The sequence below is a fragment of the Poecilia mexicana genome, unplaced genomic scaffold (genome assembly GCF_051168715.1).
Source record: "Poecilia mexicana isolate PSO_F unplaced genomic scaffold, ASM5116871v1 scaffold_3, whole genome shotgun sequence".
Classification (NCBI taxonomy): domain Eukaryota; kingdom Metazoa; phylum Chordata; class Actinopteri; order Cyprinodontiformes; family Poeciliidae; genus Poecilia; species Poecilia mexicana.
The window spans coordinates 22,346,865-22,372,313 of NW_028263372.1; the positions used below are offsets into that span (position 1 = coordinate 22,346,865).

Consider the following 25,449-nt stretch of genomic DNA (forward strand, 5'->3'; position numbering starts at 1 on the left):
TGCTGACGCCACGCGGTCTGTAGGTTGAAGATAACCAATGGGAATGGAGCTCTTCGGTGCGTCGGTGCGTGTTTTGGAGCTGCGTTGGCGGGGAATATGGGATATAATTTTAACGTGTATGGTCGCATGCAAGTGAACCAATTAAATGATGAGCGAAAAACAGATTCATGCAAAAGAGTCAGATCCTCTTTTTTCAGACATAACTACATGAATATTTGGTTGAAATCAAATGGCCAACATCCATGAATTTTACTAGTCGTGTATCAGTGCGTCTGCAGATAATAAACGGCGTTTCCATGAACACGTTGATTTCAATGCAACCACAAGAAGATGATGTTCGCCAAACTGGACCCAGAATATGTCGCCACCTAGCGGTACTTCAGAGAAGCGTGTTTTCATGTTTTATGCATTTGTGTGTACATTAGCCAATTATATTGACTCTACATAATCAGTCTGTCTGTCTGCCTTTAATTTATCTATACAAATTGCTTTCAGGGAAGATTATTTCAACAATAAGTATTGCTAAATTTATTCCTTAAATTAGTCCCCAAAATCTCTAAATTGTTTTCCACATCGTCATAGAGCGATGTCTGATTTTGGGACAAGATATTAATTTTATTTTGAATAAGGCTGTAACATAATAATAATGTGGAAAAAGTTTCACAGAGGAAATAGATTGGCTAAAATAATATCTCCAACTTCATTTTAAGCTGCAGATGTTGCCGCCTTAAAATACTACATGTTTTGTGTTGTTTTTCCCAGCATACTTTCTGTCAACACTGATTTGAAGTAAATATGGTTGCACGTAGTACATATTTTATATTATATATATATTTTTTTAATCAAATACCAAACATAAAAAAGGACTACGAATTTAATTGGTACAAAGGAGAAAACTAGGAATCCTGTCTGTGTGAAGAATAGTAAAACAAAGACGTATCAGAGCTCAGCACTGTTATACTGCCCTCTAGTGGTTAGTCTGGATACTAGTTTAGCACAAAACAGTATTCTGACTGTACGCTATTCTGTTAGGTCAAATTATTTTTTGTCTTACTTTAAATGAATAAAAAAAGGCAAAAAACAAACAGAAGACACTGAAACAACTGATTCACCTTTTGATTCACTTTCATTGTTCAGTGTTCTTCATTTCAAATCTACCTAATTAAAAATAATTTAATTTTCAGTGAATAAAATTCAGCTGTATTGGAAAGATTTTTCTGAAATTTGCATCCTTTCAGCTAGAGTCATAGTTTGAAGATGTTACAAATGTACAAATGAGAACAATATGACTGGAAAATGTTTTAGAAAAAAATGTACAGCATTAAAGAAAGTAATCAATAATTGTTTAAAAAAGGCATCCAGGTCTGACTGAAATCTCTAAATACCAAAGACAATTAAATTTATCTTAATAAAATTGCTTTGGTGCAGGATAAATGTCACAAAAAAGTTTTAAAATGATTCATTCTCCACTAATTTTTTCTGTTATAACAACCTAACAGAAATCTGGAGACTTTTCATATCCACTGTCTATGTACACAGGGCTATATTTCTTTTAAAAAAAAATCTGTAAGAAACATAAAGCGAGCCCAAGATGTGTTCAATGTTTTTTTTATAAAAAAATACTACAATGTTAAAAAAAGTCAAAAAACTATAAACATGGTAAGTACATAGACTTAATATCAGCATGAGAACAATTTTATTTTAAGAAAAAGTGCTTTGCAGAAAAATCAGTGGAATTTCCTTTGAAAACATAATACAAAACAGGATTAAAAAAAAAACAGAATAGCAAATTTAACATAATTCAGCCACCAAAAGGGAAAGTTTCACTGTGGATTCAGTTCGACTCATACAGGATTCTTCCGTACGTCAATCAACACGTTGCTTGATGGCTGTTGTGCGTAGTTGAGGCTGGAGCGACGAGACTCTCTGCGGGATTTAACAGCAGGCAGGGAGGTCTGCGGGCCCCAGGTCCCCATCCCCGTCTGAACTACACGGTTAACAGCAGAGTCTCCGGCTGCTTGAACCCACAGTTCCTCCATGACTGCAGGCTCCTCTGATGGGAGAGAAGAGCGCCTCCACGTGGACGGAAGAGGGGTGTTCACCAGTTCTCTCATTTCCTCCCTGGACCTGCTGGGTTTGTCAGGAGGTCCCGTACCTCTGCCTCCAGCACCGTCCTCAGGGCTTCGGCTGCCCAGGTTTGTAGGTTTGGCATCGGAGGCTAAGACTGAAAGACAGTGCAAAGGTAAAGCGTTAGGAGGAGCAGAAAATCATCACATGCAATAGAGACTGTGGGCTAAAAGTCTGCTTATCTGGAGCAGTTATCTTCATCTGGTTACAGAGATCGTTCAAAGATAGTTAAAAGATTACCTGTAAATCCAGACGGGTTATTTGCAGAGGCCAAAACAAACATCTAATCTAAGATCACAACCAAAGTGATCTGTCCTAAAAATACTTTCATTTCCATTATTTTATGAACCTCTAAACTGTCTTCAATGTTTGCATAATTTACCGAGAAGCTTATGATTGTTTACATTGGAAATGTTGCTTCACCAGTAAACTGCCTTTGTGAAATGTACCGAGAAACATGTGAAGTGTTTCTAGCCAAAGCAGCAATCCTTCATTTGGACTAGTGTCATACTGTATTCCTGATATTTAGACTTTACCTTTGGGAAGCTCTTTAGGCTGACTGACTGAACCAAAGAGATCTCGCAGTTTGTTGCTGAGCTCCAGATTTGCTGTCCTGTAGTGGTTGAGTTCCTTGGTGAGATTATGGATCTGTCCTTCGTACTGCCGCCGCCGTCCTGCCAGGCCCTCGTCCATTTGTTCTTTACGACCAAACATAAAGATTTACAGTTATTATCTATAACAGCATAGCGTACAAAGACTTCAGTAAGTACATTTCTAGTTTCACCTTTGAATTTCAAATGTACTTCCAAAATGGCAAAACTGGATTTGCTTCCTTATATTTTTTTTATAAGTTTTCAAATGATGATTTTATGTATTAAGTGAAAACTATTTAAGCCAACCTCGCCCAGTATGAACAAACAATTTTCCAAAATCTAATACATGGCTATGCTTTGCCTGGTGGCAAAAACGCCCATCAGGCATTTGTGATAAAAGGAATCTTTTACATCATCGAGGAGAAACTTTGGTCCACTCTGATTTCTAGAAATGCTTTAATTCAGTCAAACTTTGGAGGATAAATTGCTTGTTTGAAATTATGCTGCAGCACCTCAATTCCATTTAACAAGGAGAAACTAAAATCTCATTTTGTTTAGTGCTTCAGAGGTGAACTTGTTGGTGTGCTTTAGATTATCGTCCTGTTGAATAACTCAAATGTGCTCAATCTCCAAAGTCAGGATCTGATGGCAGGACATTTTGGTTCGAGTTCAGAGTTCATGGTTACAGACATCCAGGTTCAGTAGCAGCAGCAAAGTCCCAGACCATCACACTGCCACCACCATGTTAGACTGTCAGCATGATGTTCTGAAGTGCTATTTTATCAGTTCGATAAGTCATCATCAAAAACTTGTGTTTTTGGCACAAACACACTTTTTCCAGAGTGAAAGATGTCAGTGACTTTATTCCTAATCTGTTCTTGGATTGTCTTTAGATTGGGGAGTGTTATGACCTTTTTGTCTACTTCACGCTGTCAGACAGGTTCTATTTGAATTATTTCTTTATTTTACAGGCTTTGCATCTCAAAAGTGTGTTTTTTTTTGTTTTTTTTAATTAAAAATGTTTTTCAAAAAATGTTTTTTAGCAAGAGGAGTGATTATAATTTCCACTCTTAGCGAGTGGACGGTTCGGAAGGATTTATGATAGTTTTTGTAGCCCTGGGTGTGGCTCTTACCTCGACACTGCTGCAGCAGCAGCTGCATGCTCCTCTCGTGTTCCTTCTGCTGCTGCGTGAGTCGCCGGTCTGTGTCCAGCTGCGTGCGGTCGAGGGCGTTTTCCAGCCACTGCACCAGCCGCTGCTGCTCGTCCAGCTGCATCTCCAGCTCGGCCAGCGCCAGCTGCAGCTTTCGCTCCTCCTCACGCAGAGACACCACCTACCCAACGCAGACACACCGATACTGCTCAGAGTAGGGCTGAAGCAATTAATCCGATTAATCATGATAAATTGATTGTTAAAATAATCATCGCGTAATTTAGTAACTGATTAATCATTAAATAGAATATACAGATGATAAAACAGGCAGAGCTGCAATTAAGCCAAAACTGCAAAAACTATTAAAATGTACACATTTTGCAATTAAGATATAAAGACCTTCTTTGTCTGTAAATATGTTCTACCCAGAACTCTCAAGTGGCAAAGTTTTAACTTCACCTGGGTCAAATTGTGTATAAAAAAAAAAAAAACTCCTATTAAGAACCTTTTGCAAGCCAATAATAATACCAAATAAAAATAATCAACAAATCAGCCAAGCACTGTATTGATGTTGGGTTAAGCAGAAAAGGGCTGAGCTTTTCACATGTTGACGTTAGACGTATTTTTTAGCTGCAGATGCATCCTTTAATACAAATGATCAAGCGTTCGGTAAAGCGTGTTGTTGAATTTTAGGTAATAAAATGCTAATTTCTTATTTTAAAAAAATGAACCGAATTGTTTGAATCCATCTTTTAATGTATTTAAAATATTGTATAACAAAGGCTTACGTGGTTAAACAAAAACACCTGCAGAACGTGTCAATTTTTATCCCATTAACTCTCAGAAAGATCTACAGAAAAATTGATTAATAAAATAATCATTAGTTGCAGCCGTAGTTCAGAGCACTTATGTGGCAACTTCAGATATAGGTTCAGCATTCAGCTGCTCAATTAGAGCATGTTTGTACAATTAATTAATTAGTTTTAACAGCTCACATATACAGTGCATCATGTAAAGAACATGGCGAAGTTTTAACAAACCTTGTCAAAGTATTTGCACAGCAGAGCTCTGGTCTCGGAGGCGGACAGATAGCTGAGCTTGGCCATGAGGTTCATCTCCCACTGGGAGAGCATGCTGGCAGAAGCCCTGAGCTGCCTCTGCCTCTGAGTGATGGCCTCATTCTTGTATTCAATGGCAGCGTCCAATGCTTCAATCGCCTCGTCCAGCTGGAAAAGAGTCCGCTCCTCCTGAAAACCAAACCCAGTAAACAGCTGAGCATGATGATGTGAAATAACTTCCGGCGATGGTTAATGATGCCGTTGACGCAGTTGATGTGCGATTGCTCAATACGCCTCGTTCACAGCAAAGGTTGGGCTTAAAGGATGAACTGACCTCGGGTGAGAGCAGGTTTCCCTTCCGCAGTTTATCATCCAGCTCGACGCGCTGCTTGAGCAGCGAGTCTTTCTCGTGCCGCAGGTTCGAGATCTCTTGCCGTATATGTTGGGAGTCCTGAGCGCTGCTGCTGCGAAGGAGGCCGTTCCTCTCACTTAGCTCCTGCTGCAGGGTCTCGATGCGCCCAGTAAGTGTCACCAAATCCTTACTCAAGGCCTGGACAAAACATTGACACGGTAATCTTGATTATAAACCGGCAGAGCGAGTAAACGGGAGTCGTTTGTGTTTGTTGATACCTGACTGGAGCGGAGCCTCTTGGTCTCCAGGCCGCTGCGTTCCTGCAGCAAAGCTTCCTTCTTGGCCAGGATTTCCTCTCGTTTCGTCAGCTCTCCTTCCAGATCCTCCAGCGCCCTCCTCTGATCTAGAACGCGCTCCATTTCCTCATCTAGCCAGCGCTTTTGTTCCTCAATCTTCTGCCCTCGCAGGGTCAAGACACAAAATTAGACAATCATCACTCTTCATAGCTACTTGAAGCTATGATCATTGCTTCAGGCTGGTTTTTGTCTCACCTGTTGCTCTTCTAATGAAATCACAGATCCATTACTTCCACTGCGTCTCTGTCTCTGGAAGGCTGCAATCTCCTCCGTCTTTATTCTTAGGATCTTCTGCTGCTGCTCATTCTTTATCTCAAGTTCCTGTAACAACAAAAATATCGTAGCTTATTGGGATAAAAATAGAGGAAAACTGCAACATTCCACAGTAAATAGATGTTTCTTGCCTTATTTCATTGACATAGGCTCCTTTTAGATTCTTTTCATTGTTTTAAGGTGTTATGGAGTTGGTTTTGATTGGAAAAGCTCTTGAAAAAAGGGTCATTGTTCCAGCTGCCTGAAATCTTTGTATTCATAGCTTTCTGTTTTATATTTTAAGAATCAGTCTTAACTGAAACCATAATCTGTGAATCCCTGACAAATATTTAACAGTGACACATTTTTTAGAAAATTTAACCTTATAGGTGTTTGGTGTACTTTAAAACTCGTGTTGCTCAGCTCTACCTTGACTCTGTGAGTCCTTCGCTGCATTTCGGTCTCCAGGCGGCGTTTCTGCTGGCTCTCCTCGCGCAGGCGCCTCTGCAGCTGCTCCTGCTGCTGCTTCATGGACTGGACGCTCCTCTCCAGCTCCGACACGCGGCGCTCGCTCTGGACAGGAAGGTTGGCCAGGCGAGCCGTATCCCTCTGCCGCTGACTGAGCACCTAACATTCAAACAGAAATATTACAACGTTTAAAACCTGGCTTAAGGTTTCACTTTAGGCGTCACATTAACCCATGTCCGTTTAAATTGAGAAGATTATCAGTCCAACCTGAACTCTGCTCTGAGCAGCAGCTATCTTCCTGCGACATTCCTGCGCTCTGCTCTTGTCTGTTGTGCTTATTTCTCTCTCTTGTTTCTCCAGATCCTGCAGCTGACGCTGAGCCTCCTGCAGCTCCTGACGCGCCTGAACAGCTTCACTTTCCAGAGCCGAGATCTTGTGGCTGTACTGCTTATTCAGGGCCTGAGCGTCCTTCCCTAAAGGAACGACGGTCAGCTGATGTAAACGATAAAAGGAACGGACTCCACAGGAGGTGCAGGACATCTACCTGTTTTGACCAGTTCCTTGATGAGTTCTTCCTTCATGCGGATGGTGACAGACAGCTCCCTGATCTTCTGCTGTGCCTGAAGAAGTCCACACTCTGATATCCCCTCAAAGCTCCTGAGACTTTCCCCACTGCTGGAATTAGCTTCACGGATTTAACATATGTGAGGTTAAACGGGTCAAAACTTTGAGATAACTCATATTCAGTCCTGCAAACCTTGAAGAAAAATGTTAAAACAATAAAATGACACAGCAGCCTGTATCTGTTGGTAATCATCAGAAACTAATGCTACTCTACAATGATGTATCATCAAAACCAAAAAAACAGATTAATTTAAAGATAATATATTTCAGAAATAATCAAGAGTAAAATTAAATCTGCACTCATATCAGCACTCTCTGAAAACTCCTGCCCTCCAGGTGAAAATTAATTAAAACTCTTTGAAATGTCACCACTTTGATTTTCAGGGTTTAGACTTACATGCTTTTCGGGCTAAACATGGGTGCTGATCGGGCTCAGCCTGAGAAGACGGAGCCTTCAGTCCTCCTGAAAGCAAGTCCCGCTTGGTCCAGGTCAGGTTCACCGGCCTGATGCAACAAACGGTTTAAAGTGCACATTTTAATCCGCTTGTCGCAATGATTCGCATCATTGGATGCCTCAAAAATCATGAAATCGTACAATGCAGAAAATGACTTATGACTGCTAGAATACAGGGCTTCTTAGTTGTTGTTTTTTAGCAACAAAGTCAGATCAGCTCTAGTTCAAAATCTAGTCAAACAAGGAATGCAGCATCTTTTAAAGAACAGCTTGTGAACTTTGGCGCGTTTATTATCAATGCAAAAATCCCCCCAAAATTCAGTTTACCATTTTGGAGCAGATTTAAGAACCAAAGGATCCATTCCACGTTTAATTTAAGGTTTCATAGAGATCAAGCAGCTTGTAAAATCTCCCTGTTTTGATTGATATCTAAGTCACTCAGACAAATGTCAAAAGCAAAAATACAGACAGGTGAAATGTAAATATCAAAGTATGATGTGACAAATCAAAGACAAAAGCATGTCAATTTAACATGCATCAAATGATAGTTTACCCTGTAAGACACTGAAGTAAACATAAAATGTGTAAAGTAAAATATATTTGCTTGTACTTGTACATGATGACGCTGCACTGGAGGAGCGTCATGACTGACCTGCATTTCTCCTGGCTGATGTTTGGATGACTGGCCTCTTGTTCCCGGTAGCAGGTCTCTGCTCCTCCTGGGATCTCTTGGTCCTCATAAAGTTTCCCATCCTGATCAGGAACCTGTCCAAGATGACCCATCAAGCTCACCTGTTGATAATACACACAGAAAACTGTTAAAGACCAAACATGAACTAATTTGAAGCACTAAACAAGACTTTAGAAAACCCAAACTTGTGCCGTGACTTCATTTTGTTAATGCCGGGATCAACATTCCTACTAAAAAAGTTTTTTCTTAATTTTTTGGGGTCATCAACATTATCTCCAAAGCCATAAATCTGGTGATTATGGGAGATTGGTTTGTAATATTTGGGTTGGCAACAAGACAAATCAATCTTAAAGGAGCTTAAATGTCCTTTCATGTTGTTTGATGGAAATGCCTTCATTGGGATTATGCAGTGTGGAAATGCAGCTTCAACTAAGTTGTAGTTTTGCACATTAAAATAGTCAGAGTGATCCATAAGTAAACTTTTCTAAATATTGTGGAAGATCTGATTTGGTGTATGTCTGCAAAAATGATGATTTTGTCCAAGTTTGCAGCCAAATTAAAAACAATAAAAGATTTTCTCTAAGTGGGAAAAGTTTGTCACCTGTCTGCATGTGCTTCCATTCTGCCCATGCTGCATGGAGCCCATGGGGGCGGTGTGTGGTCTAAATCTCAAGTTGAGCCCCATGCCCATCAGCCCCAGAGTGGACAGCTGGTACTGCAGCTCCGTTATCAGGTCCTGCTGCTCCTGCAGCTTGTCACTCTGATAGACAAGAAAAGAAAATCCTGTAAATATGATCTTATGCGCCATCTTGGGGGAATAAGTTAGAGGAGAATTTAGTTATTTCTGCGAATGCTGCTCTATTAGAAAAAAAAGGAGCATCACATTTAAAGTGTATCTAACCTGCTGCTTGTATTGCTCCATAGCGTCCTCCAGTGCTGCTAAGAAATCGGTGTTTTCCTTCTCCAGCCGTTGGATTTCCGACTGAAGACGAACAACACTCTCTTCTTTCTCGTTGTCCTGATCATCGTCCCAGCTCTCCTCCACAGCTTCCGTGTCCTGTGAGAGGAGTTGTTAGACAAATCGGTGAACTGCCCACAAGTCAGCGATCTGTGACTAAAATGCATCTGAAAGAAACGGACCCGATTCCTGATGGAAGGCCTGGCTCTTCTCAACGCGACGCTGTCCTCGGTGGAGCTGTTCTCGATGCCGCTGTCTGGTCCGGAGGCGGTTGTGAGTCCGCTCCGCTCCTCCTCCACCGAGCACAGCCACTCCTTCACCCTCAGTCTCTGCTCTGCGGTTAAAGTCCCCTCGCTCTGAAGCTCCCCAAGCAACCTGTCGCACACCAACAGAACAGATCAATACAAGTCGTCCAAATTGGTAAATGGGCTGAAATCAATACGATTAAAGACAAATTTCACACCTGACAAAACAACAAATTGATTCAAGTAGAAATTGATCAGTGGACCAGAAGAAAAAACACATCGACACCAATTAACTCACTCTCTTTCACGTTTTTGTTCATCTGGATTCAATAGGGATTTAAAAATTGCATAGCATAAACTGTAACAGCAGAAGCTGTAATTTTATTGTCATGTATATATTTTTTTAATTAAACAATACCTTCAATGGTTTGGTTTTATAAACCACGACTGTCCTGTCAATGTGGGAAAAAGTACAAAGGAATTGGTCTCTGATCTCAATCTTTGCAAATTCTTACACTGCAAAAACAAAAACAAAAATCTTACCAAATATTTTTGGTCAAGTTTAAAGTGCAAATATCAAGTAAATTTTCAGCAAGGCACAGGAGTTTGTTTTAAGTAACAACATTGCTGAAAAAGTACTAATTCCACTATCCGATTTTTGATACTTATAACATGGGAAAATATCTTGTTTTAAGTGTAAAACTCTCAAAGTGGTACTATTACTTTTTTTAAATCAATATTAAGGAATTATGTATATAATACAAGCTCCTATATATTTCTGAGAAGTTACTTTTAAGGTGGTTTTTTAACTTACTTCAAGCGTACTAAGATATTTGCACAAGAACCAAGGCCAAAATACTTGCTAAGATTTTGTGTTTTTGCAGTGTGAGCCAACAACCAATGGTTTTATAATCACAATTTCAGGTTAACTCCTTCAGTAGATGTGCTTGGACCTGTAAGCGGTGTCTGTGCAAGTCCTGTAGTGAGCGCTTTGTGCTTGCAGCCTGCTGATCTCTGCTTCTCCGACTCTAGGCCTCCTGTTTGGATCGGCGTGAGCAATGATTCGTGTCTCGGAGCGCTGACGGTTCTCCAGAGCCCTTCGAAGGGCTTTGATCTGCTGCTCCAGTCCTTCCACACGATCCGGTTCGTGCTTGCAGTTGACCGTGGCTCGGTTTTGAATGTTTCTGGCCCTCGTTGCGTAGTTCAGCGTGTTCAGACTCTCGTCGAAGTCTGAGGATGACGGGCTGATGCAGGCAATCATCAGTGTTTTCGAATTTCCTCCAAGCGAGTCTTTTAGTATCCTAGTTGAAACAAAAATGCAGTTTATAAGACCTGTCATGTAAGAACATTTTTCTCAAGGAAAATATCACCTAAACAAACATACCTTGTGATTTTAGAGTCTCTGTATGGTATATGAGAGCCTTTCCTCTTTGGGTCACCGAGGGCACCAATGACGTTACCCAGAGCCAGAAGGCCACTGTTGATTTGGATGCTTTCTTTCAGTCTCTCTCCAGTGTTACCGGTCCTCAAGATCCGCTCTGACCCAGCCAAGTCAACAAAGTGGAACTTGGAAGACAACACTTGCGGTCCAGTGCTTCCAGCGGTCGCATAAAGCCGAGTGTTTCCACGACGCTGATCCATATGCAAGGTGAAAATGGTGTGAGACCTGCTGGAGTTTGGATTCATCTGGGTTGCTCCGGTGTGTCTGGCTGTGTTTCCTGACTCCAGCAAGCTCAACACCTCGTCAAGACCTTCTACTTCACTCTCCTTTACCCCACACAACACTGGAAAGCAACGTGACATAAAGTTTACAGTAGCAAATACTACATTGCATTTATTTTGCGCCATAAAAATCAGTAAGGTGAACCATACCAATGTTCCCTTTGTCCTCCCGGATATGGATGTCCTTGCTGGCCGTCTTCACCTCCAGTAAGTCCTTGAACTCTTCTTTGTAGACCTCCAAGTAGGAAACTCGTACAGAGAAGTCTGTGAGGTCGTTTTCGTCGAGCAGCTTGAAAACATCAGCAACAGCCCTGGGGATGATGCCCTGCTCCTCGTCTCTGAAGGAACCTAAACATGAGCGTAGGTTTTCAGGACTGCATGGTATCAAATTTGTAAGCTGAATGCAGAAAGGAAGGACATTTATTGGGCTCAAGCACTGCAATGAGAAAGAAGCTACAGCAATAGTACTATGATATTTTAAAGAAACGTACTACAACGAGAGAAAAAAAGAAAAACTTACTAATATTAGCTTCTCCGATGGTGTAAGTCTTGCCTGAGCCTGTCTGGCCATAGGCAAACACTGTGGCGTTGAAACCTTGAAAGAATGCATCTATGAGCGGCTGGACGGAGGCAGAATAAACCTCCTCCTGACAGCAAGTCTCTTCAAACAGGAAGTCACAAACAAAGTGGCGATCATGACCCAGGGTGACGCGGTTCAGCTCAGGGTCCACGGTGATGCAGCTCTCATGGCAGTACAGGAGCTCTTTGGGAAGCAGCGGACGAACTCGAACTGCAACTTGGACAGCAGAATAGTCCCCTCTGCCTTGGCCGGCAGGGACTTTGGGAGACATTTTGTCTCTCCTCCTCCTCCGCGCAGCAACGTTATGTACTTGTCATCTTTGGAAAAAGCAGAAAAATCAACTGAGAATGGTTTTCAACTTATCTAATGTCATCTGATTGTTGAATGTTAGACACTAATATTTACTCTTTTTGATAATCAGCTTGAAATATTTTAATTCAAGCTTCCACATGTTAAAAATCAATTTATAGCAAAAATATAACAAGTTTAATGGAAGAATTGATGACTTTTGCTAAAGTTAGAAAGTTACTTTTAGAAAGAGATTACTTTTTAAAAGAAAAGAAAAGCACAACTATGTTAAAGAAGAGAACTGCTTATCACAATAATTACAGTGAAACCCATAAAAGAGTGACAATAATTATTTTTACTAAATTAATTCATAATAATGGTTATATATGTATTAACTGACACAATCAAATGTCAGTTGATACATTTGATATTTCTAGAAACGTCAGTACATAGCTCACAATAATTGCATTTAAAATATTTGAAACAGCTACAAATCTAGGAATATCAGTTTTATGGGTTTGCTGAAGTTAATTAAAATCTGATGCAAATGCATATATGCTGCACAAAAATAGAGCAATGAAACAAATAACATTATAATGGTAGACTTACCGACTTGGTTTTATGGTATCAAGACGTATCTGGAAACTGTATCATTTTCCAAAATATTTTTGGTTTGGATGGAAACAACATCAAATTAAGTTGTGTATTTTAAGCACATGATTATTAGTAAATCGTAAAATGTAATTACTGAAATAAATCGTTTTCCAGCAACACTTTGATAAAGTGACAAGAAAAGTCATTTTTAAATCTCTACAGTGGGACATCTTCGTATTTATTTCCCGTCTGAAATTATTCAAGAAACTGCTATCATACTTTTTTTTTTATGAAAATAAGATGTTAAGTGTGTGCGCTACAATATATTCCTTCAAGTACGTTAATTATAAAGCAATAATCCGCATTAAACTTGTTATTTTCAACCCAGCGGAGTAGCAGCGCTGCTCTGTTAGCAGCGAAACAGTTAGCTCGCCATTGTTTGTAACAGACTAAACTCCGTAAGTAAATATAAAAGTAACAAAAACAAACTTAAAGGTCGCTAGCTTTTTATATTTAGTTAAATACAAAAGTACATAGAAAAAAATTACACGAGTGCTTGTTCTCAACAACATCTTCAGAGCTAAGCTAAAGTTAGCCGTTTAAAAACAATCCTTCCCTGCAGAAGAAGAAGCTGGATAAAGTCACTCTAACTCCGATGTTAACTCTGTTTAAGTTCATAGGGGTAAGTTTACACCGCATGCTCTGTTTTTTATAAGTTAGTGTTGGAAATAACATTTAACACAACTTACTTCGGGGTAGGAAAAGTTGGAACATGGATTCAGGATAACACTGGAGTTTCTTCTCCTTTTTTTAGGAGAATGGAAGTTGGGGGCCAGTCAATGGGAGGAGCCCAGCAGTAATGTTGGGTTAGTAGCTCATCGTCATAATGGAGCTGAAAGCAGGAATTACAACCTCCACTTTGCAGTGCTAGAGGCGGAGATACAGAAAACAGACTCACTATCCCTATAGTGGATGCAGGAATCACCAACCAGCAGGTAGGAAATCAGGTTTACTACTACAACCTAGACACTAGTGAAAATGATCCCAAAAAGAAAATCCTGGTGTTTTATACCAGTTCCTTGAACCATAATAACATGATTTATTTCTCATCATAGTAAGAAAAAATATATACATCTGTTTGGAATATTTGAAGAGAACTGAGTTAGATTTAGTCATTACAGGCACGTCGTCACGTCTGAGCTCTGAACATTAGGGGGCAGTGTTGCATAATAAGCCAACTAACAAACCAAATATCACTTCCAATGGTAAGCCAAGGTAAGTGTAATGTTTTCTGATGACAGTGTTCAGATCGGGATATTAATTTCTGTAATCACTCATTATTATACATTTATTGCTGTCCATTTCAGAGAACAGGTTTTGGAGCTGAAGGAATAAAAATAGATGGTTGTGGGAGGCAGTTTTAGTTTGTGTAGAAATTATTTAATCAGGAAAGAAACAATGCAGAAGTAAAATATAGAAAATGTGAGATGTAGATGAGTGGGATTTTTTTGGGGTATATGGATGGTAACTAACACTTTATTGGACAATAAACTCATATTACTAATGATACTTGTGATAATAACACAAATATAATTTCTGGCTTTTGGCAAAATAGCTTAGTTTGATTTATCCAAAGAGAGAACCTTAATTTTTTGCTGTCCTGTGCTTGAAAACTGCAACCAGGACATGGCGTTCTTCTATGCCACAGTGGAGTCCATTATTATTTGTATTCTCAATATTCTTCCACCTGAGCTGTGGATCTCTGCTGACCTCTGGCTGCTGCTTCTGTCATCCTTCTGTTTATAAAGTACTCAAATGCAGAGAGACACTGTGACAAAACAGGATGCTTTAATAAAATAATGAAAACTTACAGAAAATAACACTGGGAGAGCAGGTCAAGGCAATGCATAATGAACAGAACAATCCATAGATGAACAGTGAGAACCAGTGAGCTCATATACTAAGGAGAATAACACAGAACCAGAGAATCAGAGACGATGAGGACCAGCTGGGGCAGAATGCATGCAGGTAAACTGAGGGACAGACTAATAAACACAAGAGAGTTAAACTCAAAGAAACTGCAAATCGAGGAGGTAAAGAATAAAAGTCTTATTATAGGAGAACAAAATCCAACGTACAAAGAACAGAACACCTAGCTAAACTAAGAAAATACAAAAGAATGACCTTATACAGCAGCATCATTCTAGTGCCCACAAAGAAATTAGCTGTAATATGGCAAAACTGAATGAGCATAGCACTAAAGAAATCATCATCAACACATAAACACAAATGAAAACCAAAACACATGTAGATCATGACAGCTTCTTCGAAAAATGGTTTCAGGCCACATCAGATTCTGCACTGTGTTCATGCACCACTTTACCACTACATTATGCAGCTTCCCTGTCAGATTTAATAACTAACATCATAAATTAAAGTTTGTGGCTGTTATGTGACCATGTTAAAGCTTTATGAATACTTTTGGAAGGTACTTTATCTTCCATTAAAAAAGACAGGGAAACAATCACACAGATGGTGCATTTGGGGTCCGTGGAACATTTACTTGTTTTGCCTTTTCTAAAGTTAAATTTATACTTGCACTTTAATCACAGAAGCCCTTTTCAGCAGCTTAATTTCAGCTGCCCCTGCTCTAAACAGTGTTTGCTCTGTCCTGTCAGACTTCATGGTTTTTAACAACCACAGCTCACATTTATCAGGTCTTCCAATGCATTCCTTGGTTTTTGCAGCATGTTTCACTTTATTTTCAGTGTATTTACAGATTTCAACAAACATGTTTTTCTTTTTTTGAAGAAGTTTTACAAATGAAAGGCCAGACTTTAAATTGTTTTCGTGACATTTAATAATTGCACCGAGGCATAAATATGAAGTTCTACCACACAAGTCTCCAAACCAGAATAAAAAGCAGCAAAATAATAGTTATGCAATGTTCACTCATCATGTATTCATCAGCCATATCGTCACAGCATGCTTGGCAGTTTTATTCAGGACTGGCAGTTTAATTATGTCTTGTTTATGCTGGTTTTCTGTATAACTTACAATCTTCTCGATCTTCGTGAAATATTAATTTCACTGTTTTTTTTTTTTTAGAATTCATACTGGGAAACAAACATGGTGATTTTGGTGATGTACCTTCCCAGCTGGACCCGTCTCTCCAGCTCGCTCATCTCCACCTCCGCCTCCAGAGTGGTGGGGCCCTGGACGGGGCTCACCAGCATCAGCTGACCCGTCTGACGGTCTGAGCGCTGGACTGTGAAGTGGCGGCGTGCTTGCCGCCCCCCGAGTAAGGTGAAGCGAAGCGTGTCGCCCAATTGACGCAGGGCCGAGACCCTGAACATGACGCGCGGGGCGGACAGGTTGGACACAACAGCGAGGTAATGGTAGGAAAAGGAGGTTGGGGTCTGAGAGCAGGCTTTGTTGTCCAAAGGGCAGGGGGTACGTTCACAACGCCTGGAAGAGAACAAGGGAGAATTTAAAGTTTGTTTTCTACGTTAAATATCGTATTTTCCTTTCATTGCTGTCAGAGTTAACTTAGGCTCTCATCCATCCATCGTTGCATCACATTAGACTGAGCATCGTCTTCAGAGAAGAAATGCTTATGACAATAAAACTGTTATAGTAAAATATTTAAATCAATTTTTTAATAATTTAAGTGTTTGTGAATATATGCATTATTAACACAGTTTAACGTTAATTTAAAGTGTCTGAGCTATGCCTCCCCAAAGTGCATTAAAGACAACAGGAGCTTTGGTTTCTGGGATCAGACCCTTTATTTGTCTATCAGGACTATATGCGCTGAATTTTTTATTTTCCTTATTTTGTGTTGAAACTAAATAGAAATAGACCGACTTTTACTTGATTTTTAGAGACAGTGTTCAAGGTTTTTCTCACATGGGTGATGTTTTGACATATGTTGCATGAGGGATTTTGGGGCAGTCCACCCGAACACACTGGAAGCCACCGTATGTGTTAACACACATCTGGTCGTTTGTGCAGTTGTTCTGCCTGGTAGCGCACTCATCAATATCTGTGAGAAAGAAAAAGGGCCAGGAGTTTCAGTGATTAAAGAGAACACTTTAATGCTGTTCGAACTGAGAAGAAAAGATGCTAATAAAACCACATGTATCTTTTTTAGTTTATAATCATAAAAACACATATTCTTGACTCTAAAAGGGTTAGCTTAAATACAGGAGGTAGTCTTCAGGTACTGGCACAGTTTAAAAACATAAAATCTTTAATAGCGTGTTATTTTCCTTTTCCTTGTTTCCTTTTACATCCAGGCTGCACCCACTTCTTTCATAACACTGTCACTTTTTTGTGTTTTTTTTTTTTTGCCTCAGTTTGCTTGTCCTGTATCTTTAAAACACATTTTTAGATGTTTCAACTTCATTTTCTATGACACGGATGTAGTAAGCTGGTCTCCAAACTCCCTTAGCGTCTCTTCACCTTTACAGCTGCGTCCGTCACGAGTCACATTATACCCAGCAGGACAGGAGCAGCGATAACCTCCAGGGGTGTTAACACACTTATGCAAACACAGTTTTCCTGCTGGTCCATTATGGAAGAGCTCACATTCATCTATATCTGCAATGCACAATGGACACACATCAGACACCCCAAACAGGCATTTGTAGTTAGAGTTCGACTAACTATGGAGCGTACCTGTGCAGCTGTAGCTGTCTCTGCCAGAGATGGTGTATCCTGGCTCACAGGTGCAGTGGGTGGTCCCCTGCACTATAGTGCAGCGTGATGGACGAACGTACGCCCCAGTTGTGGCAGCTGGTAAGGTGGAAGCCGCCAGAGTGGAGCCAGCAGAAGTATTTGTTGTGGTGATGAAGACTGAAGGAGAGGAGGGATGAGAAGTGGTGGTCAGACGCAGAAAAGGCTTTCAGTTTGATGCAGTTTTTCTTTAACGGTGCTCTGTGTCAACTCCATTTTTTCAGTCTGACACAATGGGACAGACAGATCAGTCAGAGCTCCCAACGACAAAGAAGTGAAGTATTTCGATCAATTCCCGGAACGCTGTTTTGATTCCTCTTTTTTTCCTTTTATGCTCAGAAGTGTATAGACGTTGCACATTTGAAGTGGGAGTGCTGGAGATGCCTCTGCTTGGCTCACCTCTCAGATGTGTGCAGAAAAATAGCATTTTTGGTTCAGTGACCCAAGAGGTCTTTAAGTATGAGAGAAATAGTGTTTACCAAACATACTGTTGGAGATTTGTCGCAAATGAAAGACGTCTGTGTTGGTTGTAAAACTGAAACATTTGAAGAAACTTGTGTCTTTTGGACAGATTTTGATGTAGACAATTTAATTAGTCACATTTAAACTGCATTTACGTGTGCTGCACATTCATTTATTCATTTCAAGAGCAAAATCTTAATGTTTTACTACCTTGTTCTGAAGGTGAACTGGCAAACGAAAAGTACTAATCCCACACATGCGCAGCTCGGGCATGTTGTGCTTTAAACTCACATGTCGGCACAGGGCTTTGACAGGTCTCTCCAGCCCAGCCTTTGGCACAGACACAAGAAAACTGGTTCACCTCATCCACGCACGTCCCACCGTTCAGGCAGGGAGACGATGCGCACTCATTGAAGTCTGAGGGAGGAAGACAGAGACGAGGTTACGCACCGCTGGTACTTTTGAACGCTGCAGCTCACGTGACATGTGCAACTTGATAACCCTGATCCTCGAGCCACCAGGACATCGCAACATATGGATGATCAAATATGAGAAAATAATAGGGCAAAAGAAGACTAATGTTTGGAGTTGCCAATTTGTAAGAAAATACATGTTTGATCAAAAAGCCTGTGAGCTGTTATCTCAAAGTCAGGAAGCTGTCAGGAGGGACAAAGAGGCTGGAATGGAATATCCCATGTCAGACTTTCTCTGGACAACAACCAACATATGGAAAAAAGAAATGTGATCACAGAGCGCATTCAAAATGCACCTGTATGTGGAAAACCGTAGCATTTCTGCTGAAACAGTGTCAAAATGAAAGCCAGATAGGAAAAGTGATGAGAGAGTAAAGTGATTGTTTGAGAGAAAAGAGGAAGAAAGGAGAGAAATGTCTCGGCTTGGAGGGCACAGGACTCGACTCAAACCTCGACATGTCGGCTGCTGGCCAGTCCAGGTGAGGCTTTCTTGACAAACTCTGCTTTCTGATCCCACAATCTCATACCCGGGGTCACACAGAAAGTGGACCTCATGGCCGACACCATGGGATTTGCCAAGTTTCCTCCCATTAATGGGTGCATCGAGTTTCGGACAAGTACCTTGCAAAAATACAGACATTAAACAAAAACGGCAACGTAAAATTAAAATTCACTTTTGCTCAAATTCATCTATCTACATTTCAAGCTTACTGTTTGTAGATTTTGCTGTCTGCTTCCCTGTACCGCTCTGCAGTAAATTTATTTTCTTCCTCAGGTTGCGCAGACTTTGCAAACAGGAGGCTTCATGGGCCGACAAAAGCTTCTGCACCTGCTTCAGCATACCTTGGATTTCCTGCCTATTTGGACAGTCCTGGCACAAAGCGGAGCAGTAAGCAAAGTTCAGAACGGCAGTGTTGCAAATTTTCAGTAAGATTGCAATATACCCTAAAACCTCAGGATCTATTGGTTGCATGTTGTGATCTAAAGTCTTCAAAAGCTTGCACTACAAATGTTTAAAATTACAGAAAGTTCTTCTGAAATGTTCTTCAAAGGAAACGCTGGTTTCCTTAATTTATTTCTATTCCATTGCAGCAATTACTCCTTCTGGGGTCTGTTGAAAATAAATATTTAGCTACAGAGAAAGATCTTCTGAAGTGAGAGACCGCAAGCCACTGCTGTCACTGACCGATGAGCCAGCAAGATAACTTTTTCTAGATCTATTAAATAACAAATCTTACATATAAATCAACTTAAAGCCATAAACATTTTATCTTCCAGATGGCAAAGAGCTTCAGCGTATGGCCACAAACATATGCATAAAATGAAGATTTGTGCTATTTAGATGACCATGTGTGGATCATACAGTACTTTGGAAAAACATTCATAGCCACTATTTTTTTGCATTTTGACTGTTGCAAACTTCAAAGCATTTCAGTATGGTTTTATGTAACAGTTCAACACAAAGTAGTGCAAAAAGGCAAAGTGGATGGAAATGTTCCTTTCACCACAACAAGCTTCGAGAAATCGCCGAATTAGAAAATAGAGTTCAGAATTTTGTTGAATGAAACAAATTCTAGGTTTTATTTGCAACTTTTTCCACAAGCAAACACTGGAAGAAGGTGCTCTGATCAGAAGAGACCAAAACCTTTTGGTCAACACGCAAGGTGCTAAACATAGTAGTTGTAGCATCATGCTGTGGGGTTACTTTTAGTGCTGGTGAGAATATAAGTGGAACTAAACATAGGGTGACCCTGGAATAAAACTTATTTATTCCTTACAATGAAAGAGTTTACATCAAATCATAAATATTTTATTTTGGGATTTAAAAGAAACCCTCATGGACAGGCTGGGGAAGAAGGATTGGTGGTGTGAATACAAATGCATGTCAGATCTATCTTCACTTGTTGTGCACTACTTTTATGAACAAAATCCCAACAAAATGCTCCAAAGATTGTGGCTGTAATGGGACAAAGATGTTGGTAAAATTCAAAGATATAAATACTTTGAAAAGTATATACTTCAAGAGTCGTCGCTTAAGGTACAAGCAGAAGTTTCCTCATTAGAAAGCTGATGTTTAGTCACAAACCCTATGTGCAACATGAATTTTGGTTTTAGATTAAATGTTCTGTGTAAAAGTCATAACATTACATACATATACAACACTGGAAAAAATTAAGAGACCACTTAAAATGATCAGTTTCTCAGATTTTACTTTTTATAGGTATATGTTTGAGTAAAATGCACATTGTTCTTTTATTCTATGAACTACTGACAACATGCCTCTGAAATTACAAGCAAAAATTTAGTATTAGCAGAAAGTAGCGAAAACAATGCAGAGCTTTCAGACCTCAAATAATACAAAGAAAACAAGTTCACATTCATTTAGAAACCACGATGCTAATGTTTTAACTCAGGAATAGTTCAGAAATCAGTATTTGTTGGAAAAACTAGGAGGTTTTCAATGGGGTTTAGTGCAGTGGTCTCTTAATTTTTTTCCAGAGTTAAATGTATGTTACTTTCATTGAAAAGCAGATTTAAAACAAAACCAATTGGGTTCAGTCTGGACTCTTGCTGCCTTCCCTCTGTTAAATCACTACATGGTAGTGGATGTAGAGGGAAAGGAGGGCTAGATTCTTGTTTTTAGGTTACACGTTTCCCTTCATTACACTCATTCATTCATCTCTACCGTTCCCCCACCTGCCCAGCCTCTCCTGCATGTTTTTGCACAACCAATTAGTGTTTTCGTCCGGCAGAGGTTATGCAAGAAACGCAAATATTTGTCGAAAAACAGACTCAACGGAGGTTTGGAAAGACTTCAGTCATCTGGCGGAGATGGAGGCTGGTGTTCACAGCGTTGCTCTCAAAGGCCTCTTTCTGCTCGCGCCTGACAGGATTTTACATGGCTTCCTGTTAATTCACTAATGTTTCCACAGTCAGCACAGAATTACAGTAAAAATCTAAACAAATCAAATCAAAATAAGCAGCATATGGGTACATACAGTATACTGCTTCAAGGACCCAAATGATCATACTCATGTTCTTACATCTATTTATAAACCTGCTCGTGCTGACCACATCTCAGGAGAACGCAAACAAATACTGCACACGAAGGTACAGTTATAGATGTAATGAAGTGAAGAGAGTCATTCACAGACACACTGAGCTTCCTGGAAATGTTTTGCAGCCTTGCAGTGAAGCACAGCACAGATACGGTCGTGATTTCAGCCCTGGCGGACTGTGGCATGTTGTTCCTGAAGCTTGCGTGCAAAGCAGAGGGAAAAGAAGCTTTTCTCTCTTTAGTACAGCGAGGACTTTCATGATCATACTCATGAGTACCTCAGAGCATAAAGGAATTTGTGAGAAGTTAACCCTTAATAGCAAATGTTATTATGAGAGACTGAAACTATTTAAACTGAACTTCAACTTCGACACAATCTGCACATTAGTCAGAAACATTTTTTCTGTAGAGATTCTTACCTGTCCAAACGCAGGATGGAGAGAGCACACATATACCAAAGCAATGAGATTCACAGCTGATGCAAACATGTTTCCAGTACGCGGTCCTTTGGTGTGTTGGAAGCTATCAGTAGAGTGAACTTGAACTGAGCTCCCCTGAGAGGGAGCAGGAACGTCAGGTGAGGAAATAGTCCTGAGTGGAAAAGCTGCCGTAGCTAAATGGTGTGGAATGCTGGGTTTACTTTACAGCAACCAATCAGGGGAAAGAGTTTTGGAGGAAAAATGTGACCATGTTATTATCCCTTCGCTTAACTTGGAGAGCACTTCCTCTCTATGCAAGCAGCTTAAATGTATGTGAACCCGTAGAGAAGCTGTGCCCTCTGCAGGAGCATGTGTGCATACTGTACATGCATCCCTGCCCTCTGCATTCACCGGTTCAAACCATTTATGCATCATTTTTATGAACTCTTAAGGAAGATGATGCTTTTACCTACATGAGTCTGTTGAAGGTTGTAGCAGATCCCAGCTGAAAGGAAAGGAGAAACAGTGGGAAGAAGAAAGTGAAAAATATACGACAAACAAAAGAAAAATCAGACAAGTTTATTTTTGCATTCTTTATTTGTAATGATCAAATGTGTGTTTATCATCTTTGGATACATTTTTGCATTTCAAAGTCATTGTTACTGACTTTTGATCCAACCCTTAAAATGTAGAGAAGACCCCAGGCTGAAGACATCAACTTCAGGATTTCTTTTTAAAATATTTATGATAAGCTGCATGTTGTCCCAGGTTTTCTACAGCACCAGCTGTTCTTCCACTGTTAATAAGCAGGGCATATCTTTTTGCATATATATACATATAGAGAGAGATTTAGCTGCCCAGAAGACCTGGGGGTAGTCGTTCGATTTTTCCTGTCCATGATGTGTCATACATTTTCAGTAGGAACCAGTTCTGTCCAGTCAGGCGTTTATGTTTTATTTTTGAAGTCATGCAGAAGGAACTCCATCTTTGTCCTGCTGAAATAACAATGGAACTGTCAGCAAAATGTGACGATACTTTGATGACAGTACATGCCAAAGTAAAACTTTAATGTACACCTCTGTTTAACACCACAACTGTTCCAATAGCTTCCCCCCCACCCCCTATTTCACATCAAACCACCCAAATAATAATTATTTAATAGGATTTAAAATGAGACCTTCAGCAATTGTTGGCACATCCTTCCATCAACTGACTTCTTTATTTGGTTAAATTTTAAAATAGTAATATGTGTGGGGAAAACAGTAACAGTTCTCCTGTCTGTCGCAAGGTACAAACGATCAAATTAGTCAGCAGTAATTTAGAGTAAATGTAAAATCAAGACACTTTCTCTGACAAACACATCAAATCCAGGCCCAGTTATACACAAATATATGAGCAAATGAAGCTATTTGCCAGTCATATTTAAGCTAAATGAAATAAAGTATTTTTCAATCCTTGTGTAGCACAATGCAAATTCAGTTTATAATCCAGCTGGTAAACGTTATCTACTAAAGAACATTGCATTGAGTTGTTTTCTTTGCAGCAATCCTTCCTCCTGAGAAAGATGTGGCAAGAAAGAATTGTTGTTTTTTAAAAAATACTTATCCTGATGGTCTGTATGTTTTGAAGCTAATGTCAAATATGAAACAGTAAAAAGGAATGTGTTAGTGCACGCAGACATGAAATTAAATTGAAGCGACAAAATGTCTTTGAGAATTGAAATCAGTCAAATAACTACAAAAAAGTATGAAGACAGAACCTCTGTACTCTTTTAGCATGAGTTTAATGTTGTACTGCTGTGATTTTGAATACCAGTTATGGGATCAACCATTAATAACTCCTTTGGTTGCTGGATTGACCTGAGAAATCGTCTCAGCAGGTGGGCTCTTCTCACTGACCCCAGATGGGGATTTGAACCGACTGTTGTATGACAGATCCTTGCTGAAACCAAACTGAAAGAGATAAAGGAGAACATGACAACGATGGAAACCGGATCCTCAAAGCAAGCAGCCCACAGAGAGAGACACGAGCCTGTGGTGCCGCTCTGCAGCCGTCCTCAGACTGTGAATCAGAGCACAACGCTTAGATCGCGATTAGATCAGAGCACAAAGCTTAGATCGCGATTAATGTCTTTTACAATAGGAGATGTGGAGAAAAGGGTGTGTGGAGAGAACTTACCCCAATTCGACTTCATTTGATTTCATTTTAAGTTATCTCCTATATATAATACGCTCCGATGCTGAAGCACTGAATCTAAAAACAATCTCTGTTACCTGCACTTTCAAAATAAAAGTTCAGTTCCAGGGATTTGTGTTGCAGGCAAACATCAGTCTATCAAAGAAGATCTAAGATTAATCACAATAATATACTAAACCTTTGATGAGCAACTCGACCTCAAGCCATTTAAAATTGTTAACCTAAGTTATTTAAGTTAATTAATTTAGAAATACAATTATTTCATATATATTTTATATTTTTTGTTAAAAATTATTGAATGTGCTGTTCTAGTTTGCTTAAATTTAATTGCTGTCATCTTTTTGGAATTATAAAACATAGATAAGATTATTTTAAAGAAGGCTAGCATAACATTATTAGATTATTGATTTATTAGAGGACAAATTCAATTTTCTTTTTATCTGCATTTTATTTAACAAATCAGTCAGAATTGAAAATGTGCTTCACGTCATCAAAACCTAAAATATGGATAAGAAACAAATACATAAAACAATCAAGTCAGAGCAAAATATTATGTTTTCAAACACACTTAATTTATGGAGTTAAACAGCTTACACGTTTTATTGAAAAGTGTTTATTTATTCATTCTCTAAGATTTGCTGTTAGGTTTTTACAAAGAAGCAACATTTAAAAGGTTAGAAACTGTAAATTGAACAACTTTATCAACTGAATGAAGTCCCATGAAAACTTTGAAAAGTGCATTACTCCAGCCGGTGTGAGGACATGTGACTGGCTGCAGACGAGGAGGAGGAGAGGAGCAGGGAGGCAGGATAACTGAGAGCCAGACAAGTGCTGCCACAGCCAAGGATTTGGTGGGAGTTCATCATGGGCTCCGAAGTAACTCCCAGAAGCTTGGATCTGCTCCTCAATTTGTTTCTGCTGGCAACGTTGAGCTGGACCAGCCGAACTCTGGCGGAGACACCAGATGTGCGGCTTTCTGACACCGATGGTAAACACGCTTTCAATGTCAGAGCAGTGACACTCCAACTCAGAGTGCAAAACTTTCTATGTGTATATGTTTGGGCATATAGGAAGTGGGTAACATTTTGCATTTAACATGTTGGAATCAAGATTTAAAGCATATTTAAAGACGTGATAGTTACTAACATCTGACAGTGCTAAATGCTCTAAATCGAATCCTCTATACAGATAAATGGAGTTGCATGATTTGCTGAGTCTAGTGAACTTTGAGAGACAGACTTGTCAAAAGCTATCCTCCAGCCACACACTTAGACGAGCCATTTGCATTTTATTGCTGCAGCAACAGCAGTAGAAGAGTAAACAATAGTAAATCAGAATTAGTTTTTGTTTCTTTCAGGACTCGGGGTGAAGGAGTTTTCTCAGGTTGTTGCCCAGCACAATAGGCTGAGGAGCCGGGTCATGCCCACTGCGGCTAACATGCAAAAGATGGTTAGTAGCACCTAACGTCAGTCTTCTCTTGAGTGGTACGCTAGTTGTCAACTAAACGTGGGATTTAACATTATTCTTTTGTTAAAAATATTTATTTTGTAAAATTCCCATAATTTTCCATGACAATCTTCATATAATTTCT

At 39.7% G+C, this 25,449-nt stretch overlaps 2 protein-coding genes across 3 annotated transcripts; both read right to left on the bottom strand.

Annotated features, from left to right (window-relative positions):
* Window positions 1–1,592: 1,592 nt before the first annotated feature.
* kif7 (kinesin family member 7) lies at window positions 1,593–13,411 on the bottom strand. Of its 2 annotated transcripts, XM_088004329.1 has the most exons (21): window positions 13,263–13,411; window positions 12,529–12,564; window positions 11,572–11,948; window positions 11,202–11,399; window positions 10,714–11,113; window positions 10,283–10,630; window positions 9,267–9,459; window positions 9,028–9,183; window positions 8,728–8,886; window positions 8,088–8,227; window positions 7,379–7,485; window positions 6,902–7,042; window positions 6,625–6,830; window positions 6,319–6,516; window positions 5,833–5,958; window positions 5,560–5,736; window positions 5,264–5,479; window positions 4,912–5,118; window positions 3,854–4,052; window positions 2,664–2,825; window positions 1,593–2,224 (listed from the first exon to the last, which is right to left on the bottom strand). In XM_088004329.1, exons 3-21 carry the CDS (start codon window positions 11,900–11,902, stop codon window positions 1,845–1,847), a joined length of 4,044 nt encoding a protein of 1,347 aa, XP_087860455.1. In that variant the 5' UTR covers window positions 11,903–11,948; window positions 12,529–12,564; window positions 13,263–13,411; the 3' UTR covers window positions 1,593–1,844. The 2 variants fall into 2 exon arrangements, with proteins under 2 accessions (XP_087860455.1, XP_014853125.2); XM_014997639.2 differs by lacking the exon at window positions 12,529–12,564 and having other exon boundaries at window positions 13,263–13,410.
* A 933-nt stretch (window positions 13,412–14,344) lies between these two features.
* Window positions 14,345–21,918, bottom strand: LOC106924104 (fibulin-7). The gene is made up of 8 exons (XM_014997638.2): window positions 21,663–21,918; window positions 18,897–19,056; window positions 18,636–18,806; window positions 18,004–18,129; window positions 17,194–17,370; window positions 16,978–17,115; window positions 16,423–16,558; window positions 14,345–15,981 (listed from the first exon to the last, which is right to left on the bottom strand). Exons 1-8 carry the CDS (start codon window positions 21,729–21,731, stop codon window positions 15,618–15,620), a joined length of 1,341 nt encoding a protein of 446 aa, XP_014853124.1. The 5' UTR covers window positions 21,732–21,918; the 3' UTR covers window positions 14,345–15,617.
* Window positions 21,919–25,449: the final 3,531 nt, after the last annotated feature.